Source organism: Cibotium barometz, chromosome 36 (genome assembly GCF_041138505.1).
Source record: "Cibotium barometz isolate CiBa-2024 chromosome 36, ASM4113850v1, whole genome shotgun sequence".
In the NCBI taxonomy this organism is placed as follows: Eukaryota; Viridiplantae; Streptophyta; class Polypodiopsida; order Cyatheales; family Cibotiaceae; genus Cibotium; species Cibotium barometz.
The window spans coordinates 50122005-50128910 of record NC_141081.1 but is presented as its reverse complement, the minus strand read 5'-3'; the positions used below and the strand labels follow the sequence as shown (position 1 = coordinate 50128910).

Here is a 6906-nt window from a genome sequence, read left to right as displayed (position 1 = left end):
GATTATGCTTTCACATGTGTTTTCCACTACGACAAGCTCAAAGCATACTCTTGAGGAATGTTGTCTACCGGAGTGCATGCAGCTTATCCGTGTATGATGTCCAACTAACATGCTCATAGTACATGATCGCTTATGTGATGGGTTTGAGTACATACTGGAGCGCATGTGGCTTATCAATGTATGATGTCCAACTAACATGGTCATAGTACATGATCGCTTGTGTGATGGGTTAGAGTGCATACAGGCCTTCCATGGCCACCACAGCTTGTGGCACATCAGAATGATAATAACGCGGTTGTGATGGCGGCTCGTATGTGTGATAGGCCTATGGAAGTTAACCTTTCGATTTTGGAAAGGACATAAGTAATCAGTAACTCTATGTGAAATATAATACAAACTATACTCACATGGCATTCTTATCCATATTGTTTTCAAAGATTGACATCGTGTTGTGCATGCATCCTCTAGAGGTGGACCAATGTTTAGAGTGTTTTTAGCTGTTAGAGACAGGCTGTTTAGAGTGTTTTTAGCTGTTAGAGATAGGCTGTTACATCAATGCGATTAGTTGTCTGTGGCTTTGTTCTTGAATACCACCATTTTGGATAGTCAAATAACTTTGATCAGGACGACGTGCTTGCCCCCAGCATGGCTAGGGGTTCATGTTGTGATTGTCACTATGTGTGGAGCTGTTCATCAAGAATAAAAAAGCTACATCTTAAACAAAAGCAAACTACTTGCTTGATAACCTTGCAGGAATAATAACCTATCTACCACTTAATTGTTGAGGTTTACCAGAATGCAGGAGACCACTTTTGTAAGCGCCTTTTACTACTCTATTTTATGGCTGGTGGATACATTGGCAGGCACTTGTAGGCTGCAAATAGACATGCTCTTAACTATTGTAAGGCAGGACAACACAGACTAGCACAAGGCCAACCTTCAAAGTACATCTTGTGTGTCCTATTTCTTGACTTAATTTGCTCCTGATCTCGGGAAGTGATGATGGGAGTACCTTGTCCATGTCATGGATGATCTTAGATTTCATATTGTAGTTTTCTTGTATGAAGCAATTAGTCTTGTAAATATAGAAGCATGTCATTTCCTTTTTAGGTTTGCTATTTTGTCTTGTGTCTGAGTGGTGAATTATGTTCGGTTAGATTTAAAGCCTGTCATTCATATTACATAAGAAGTTTTGGGCATTTTCTCATGACGGATAACATGTGCAGTCTTGGTTTTTTTGGGCTAGGTAGACAATTTGATGAATCAAAATGTTAAGGTATGTGATGAACTGGAGCTTGAGTTGCTTTCAAGTTGTATGAACATGGTAGACTTACGCACTATCTGCTTGCAGTTGATCTCCAAGAAAAATCGGGTGGAAGTCTACAAGTACCTTTTCAAAGGTACAAATATCGGCTATTAAAAATGGACCAACGTCTCTTATCGTATTGAGTTTTTGGTCTTTTCAAGAATACATTTGGTTTTGTGACGTACCCAACTCTCTAATGGTATGCGTGTCCAGAGGGGGTACTCTATGTGAAGAAGGACTTCAATTTGCCCAAGCATCCTGACAGTGATGTTCCAAACTTGCAAGTTATAAAGCTTATGCAGAGCTTCAAGTCCAAGGAGTATGTGAAAGAGAATTTTGCGTGGATGCACTATTACTGGTACTTGACTAATGATGGCATTGAGTACCTTCGAACCTACCTCAACCTGCCTTCAGAAATCGTTCCTACTACTCTGAAGAAGTCTGCCAGGCCCCCAGGCAGGCCTATGGGTGGACCTCCGGGTGACCGACCAAGGTGTGTGACTGGGTTTTTACTTGTTTTATTCGCTTGTATATACCATTGTGCTAATTTTCTTTCACCAATCTTTGGGTTTTGATGTTACTCTCTCTCTCTCTCTCTCTCTCTCTCTCTCTCTCTCTCTCTAGCACATCTTGAACTCTTGTGTTTTGGGCAGAGGGCCTCCCCGTGAAGGTGGTGACATGCCAAGGTATGGAGACTGGGATGGGTATCGCGGTGGCCCTCCACGCGGTCCAGGTGGATTTGGTGACAATGGGGGAGCACCTGCTGAGGGGTTCCAACCTTCATTCAGGGTATAAGTATTGCACATGCCTTGTTTTGGTTCAGTTGTTGGTTCCTTGTTTGGCGTTCTTTCCTTCATAATCGTCTTACCACGTGTGTGTTGTCGTGCCATGGCACGTCTATGGTGTGAAACCATGGCACGTCTATGGTGTGAAACCATGCGTATGAGGCCATTAAATGCAAATCCAGATGCATGGGATTAAGTGCCATGACTTGAGTCATTATATGATGTCAAAGTACATATGTTCATATTGTAAATGAGGTTCAATAAGACGAGCTGAGACTGAGCCAGGTCTCAAAGCCTCTGTACATAAGTGTGGTGTGAATCATGGAGTTTTATGCTTATGGTAAACCTTGAGGTAGTACAAATTATCAATGAACCAAAGCCAGCATCACTTCCTTACGGGGCTAACAACAAAGAGGGATTAGATAATATGGTTGAATATGGATCCATGCAAAATGTCATTATGAACGTTTCTTCTGGGCTATGCTTCACCAAAGCATATGTTACTCATTGTGAACTAAAGTGCACATTCAATTTGGAGATAATCGGGCTGAAAAAGAATCCCAATGGTTCCATGTACACATCTTTTGGTGTAATGACAAAAGGAACCGTAATAGAGATGAATGTGAGTGAGCTTGGTCTAGTAACTCTGACTGGTATGGTGGGTGATGTGATTAATGATGCCCCAGCTTTAGCTGCTGCTGCTGATGCTGGCATTGCTATGGGTGTTGCTGGTAGTACTGCTATTGTTATGGAGACTGCTGACATTGCCCTCATGACAACAAATGATCTCAGAAAGTTGGCAACTGCTGTGAAACTTGGTCGAAAAGCCCGTAGAAAGATTCAACAAAATATCTTCTTATCTTTTGCAACCAAGATATTAGTGATTGTCCTCGCCGTAGTAGGGTACGCATCTCTGTGGGGTGCAGTTGTCACAGATGTGGGCACTTGTTTGGTTGTAATCTTCAACAGTATGCTATTGCTAGAAAGAAATGAAGATGGAACTTGTCTAGGGTATAAGCTTGGCCATAAGCATAAAAGCAAACATTGTCAAAGGAGCCTAAAGAGCAGTAAAAAATGCTCGGAGAAGGAACCTTGCTTAAAGGTAAAGACCTTTGAGGGTCCAGCTTGCTGCAAGTCGAGGTCATGTGATGGTGGCGGTTGCTACAACAATGAAGATGTTCAAGCTGATCTTAAGAACTGTTGTGCAGCAAAGTCCTGCTATGAGTTGAGTGAAAAGAGCTCAAACAGAGGAATGAGACGGAGACTAAGCCTCAAAGACATGTGTGATAAGGATTGCCCAGGAGTTGACTGATCTTCTGCTGCGCTTACATTGTCTGTGGGACCTGGATGCTGCTATTGACGTACAATGAAGATGTTCAAGCTGATCTTAAGAACTATTGTGCAGCAAAGTCCTGCAATGAGTTGAGTGAAAAGAGCTCAAACAGAGGAATGAGACGGAGACTAAGCCTCAAAGACACGTTGTCGTGCCATGGCACGTCTATGGTGTGAAACTATGCATGTGAGGCCATCAAATGCAAATCCAGATGCATGGGTTAAGTGCCATGATGAGTCATTATATGATGTCTGAGTAAATATGTTCATATTGTAAATGAGGTTCAATAAGATGAGCTGAGGCTGAGCCAAGCCTCTGTACATGAGTGTGGTGTGAATTATGGAGTTTTATGCATATGGTGGACCTTGTAGTAGGGAACACCCTTCTCAACATGTATGATGTAAGGATTGTTTTGAAGAATGCTCTTTTTAAGACATTGTGTCTGAGAATGCCATGATTTCTGTTCTTACTTGGATTGAGCAAAACAAGGAGGACTTCAATAAGATGCTGCTCTTACAATCCATGCCTTGATGATCATATACCTCGATAGTAGCAAAGAAAATAACTAAGCATAAAGAAAGGATGCTTCATTGTGATTCTATCTTAGAGAGGGCATCTCTGGTACCTCCTTAACCAAAGGCTCAAAGCAATATGATGGCAAAGCTATTCAAAACAAAAAAAACCCTATGTTAGGATGGGAGAAAGAGTCATTTGAGAAGATGGGTTCAGGTGGTGGACCTGGATTTGGAGGTTTTGGGGGCATGAACAAAAGCTTTGGTGGAGTGGGAGATTTTCTGTCTGCATGGTGGCTTGTCACCTTCCATAGAAACTCTTAATCATGTGAGAAAACTTGAGCGCGTACAAGAAGTACCACATGAAGGGCCTATGTGTGATCTATTATGGTCTGATCCTGATGATCGTTGTGGATGGGGAATCTCACCACGTGGTGCTGGCTTCACATTTGGCCAAGATATATCTGCACAATTCAATCACACGAATAACTTAAAGCTTATAGCGAGAGCACATCAGTTAGTAATGGAGGGTTTCAGCTGAGGGCACGTCGGCTATAAAACAATCTAGTGCACCTTAGCGCAGGCGCAAGGTGGCAGCCTACATGGATTTTAAAAAAAAAAGGAATTTTCGATTAATAAGCGAAAATGATGGAGGCCAGTGTATTCGAATCGGAGGCAACTCGAAATAATAGCTGCAAAAGTAGAAGGCTCCCGAATCTCTTGCGGAAAAGGGGAGAAAAACCAGAATAAAGGCGACAGCGCATATCAGAGTTTGGAGAGATGTGCAGAAATCATAACCAGAGTGGAAAAACACCAGAGCTTTCTATTTCTTGAGGATGACGACTGTTCATGGTGTCCTGGATTTCAAATTGAAGAGGAAATGAAGAGCAATTAGATGATACGATTTTCAAAAAAAAAAACCTCATACTACGTGAAGAACTCTGAATCTTGCGCTTACAGCAAGGTGGCGAATAAAGAGAAAAGCGAAAAATCATAAATTCGTTTCTTTTCCCTTTAAAAAGATAAGTGAATGTTTTTTTTACACTTACGAATTTCAAATTCGTAAGGTTTTCCTCAAAAGGCTTTCGGAATAAGGTCTTGTGTAAGCTTTTTTTTTTATTACTTTGGAGAATCTTGGAGTTTGGATTTCAAATTCTACTTAGCTAGGTTTTGGAATGCAAGATATGGAACTTTCAAAAATCACATGATTATGTGGTACATATGCTATGTTATCTTTTGTTTGTGAGATGTTAGAATTTAAAGGCAGGTTTTCAGGTGATAAAGAGCATCTTGAAATGATGGAATTAATGACACTGGATGTGTGGAATGTAAAAGGGCACATGTATGTTGGAATTATTTGAAGGTTAAGCTATGCCTACATGTGATTGGCTTGAAGGATTTGGAAAAAGGAGCCAGTGAATCTAAGCTTGGAAAGGGACAAGCACTTGGTACACGAATTCAAGGATGTATTGAGATGAATTGACACATGTATATGTCACTAAAAATGGACTTGTCCTATGCTTCTTGGGGAAATTTGTGTGTGAGTTTCCTTGTTAGATTTGACACCTACTCTCACAGCTAGAAGTCTCATACTTTCCTGGCTATACCGCACACGTCATGACAACGTGTGATAAGGATTGCCCAGGAGTTGACTGCTCTTCTGCTGCGCTTACATTGTCTGTGGGACCTGGATGCTGCTATTGACGTACTCACAATGTACAGCTGTCACTTGACAGAACATGACTCCTTGCATGAAGAGGTTGTGCGACTGAAGCAATCCTTATAGCTATACAGTCGGATTCTACGTGACGATGGAAGGTTCAATAACTGGCAAGAGGTGGTGGCTTACGTGGCAAAGTTACGAAAGAAAAGGAGGCGCAGTATTTTCAAATCGGGGGAAACTCGAAATTTTAGCTGCAAAAGGCGAAGAATCCCGATTCTCTTGCGAGAAAGAAATGGAGAAAGAGAGAAAAACCAGACGGATGGCGCATACGGGGAAGAGAGGTGTGTGAAAATCAGAACCAGAGAGCAAATCGACCAGAGATCCTAAAACTGTGAGGAGCGCTACTGTTTAGGGCATCTTGGGATTAGAATTAAAGAAGAAATAAAGCTCTATCCAACGTCATGTTCTTCAAAAAATCTCATAGTATTCAAGGGAAATGATGTTAAAAGCTCTATGAATGGTGATTCTGGCGCATACTGCAGTGAAGCAGCCGTATGGGAATAGCGAAATCCATAAATTCGTTTCTTTTTTTTACTCTGAGATAAGTGATTTTTTTAAACTTACGATTTCAAAAATCGTATAATGTAAGATCCCTTTAAGGTTTTTGAGAACGAGAAGGTTTTGGGAAAAAGTTTTTTATGGTTTTTGAGAACCTTGGAATAAGAAAGCATCAAAATACAAAGAGATTCCTGGGATTTGAATTTTATTTTTCTACTCGGTTGGATTTTGGAATGCTAGACATGGAATTTCCTAAAATCACATGAATATGTTGTACATATGCCATATGCCATCTTTTGCTTTGTGAGTTCTTGGATTCTGAAAGCAGGTTTTTATGAGATCAAGAGTCATCTTGAAATGGTGGAGTCAGCAATATATGAAGTATGTGATGTGAATGGTCACATGTATATGGAAATCTTTTGTAGATTGTGTTATGCCTACATGTGATATGTATGAGGCACTTGGATAAAGGGTCCGGAGATCTATGCTTGGAACTGGTCATGCTCTTGACACACAATTTATGTGCAATCTTCAAGTTGAATTTGGGGATGTATTGAAGTGAATTGGCACATCTACATGTCATCAAAGGTGGAGATGTCTTATGCTTCTTGAAGAGTTATGTGTTTTTGGTTTCCTTGCTAGATTTGAAAGCTACTCTCACAGCTAGAAGTCTCGCACTTTCCCAGCGACACCGTCCACGTTACGACAGCTTTTTGGTGAACCCGACGTGAAACTGCTGGGGTGAGAGT

The 6906-nt window shown here is 41.1% G+C and overlaps 1 protein-coding gene across 1 annotated transcript; it reads left to right on the top strand.

Annotated features, from left to right (window-relative positions):
* Positions 1–1321: 1321 nt before the first annotated feature.
* On the top strand, positions 1322–4260 carry LOC147618012 (small ribosomal subunit protein eS10z-like). Its single transcript, XM_086775543.1, has 4 exons — positions 1322–1400; positions 1520–1799; positions 1960–2095; positions 4144–4260. Exons 1-4 carry the CDS (start codon positions 1322–1324, stop codon positions 4258–4260), a joined length of 612 nt encoding a protein of 203 aa, XP_086631669.1.
* Positions 4261–6906: the final 2646 nt, after the last annotated feature.

What these genes read in the sequence shown, in the direction of transcription:
- LOC147618012 (XM_086775543.1), top strand. Translation starts at nt 1,322, where the DNA reads ATGGTAGACTTACGCACTATCTGCTTGCAGTTGATCTCCAAGAAAAAT. An exon ending in CCTCCGGGTGACCGACCAAG is followed by an intron (nt 1,800 to 1,959) that starts GTGTGTGACTGG and finishes TGTTTTGGGCAG; the next exon opens with AGGGCCTCCCCGTGAAGGTG. An exon ending in GGTTCCAACCTTCATTCAGG is followed by an intron (nt 2,096 to 4,143) that starts GTATAAGTATTG and finishes TCATTTGAGAAG; the next exon opens with ATGGGTTCAGGTGGTGGACC.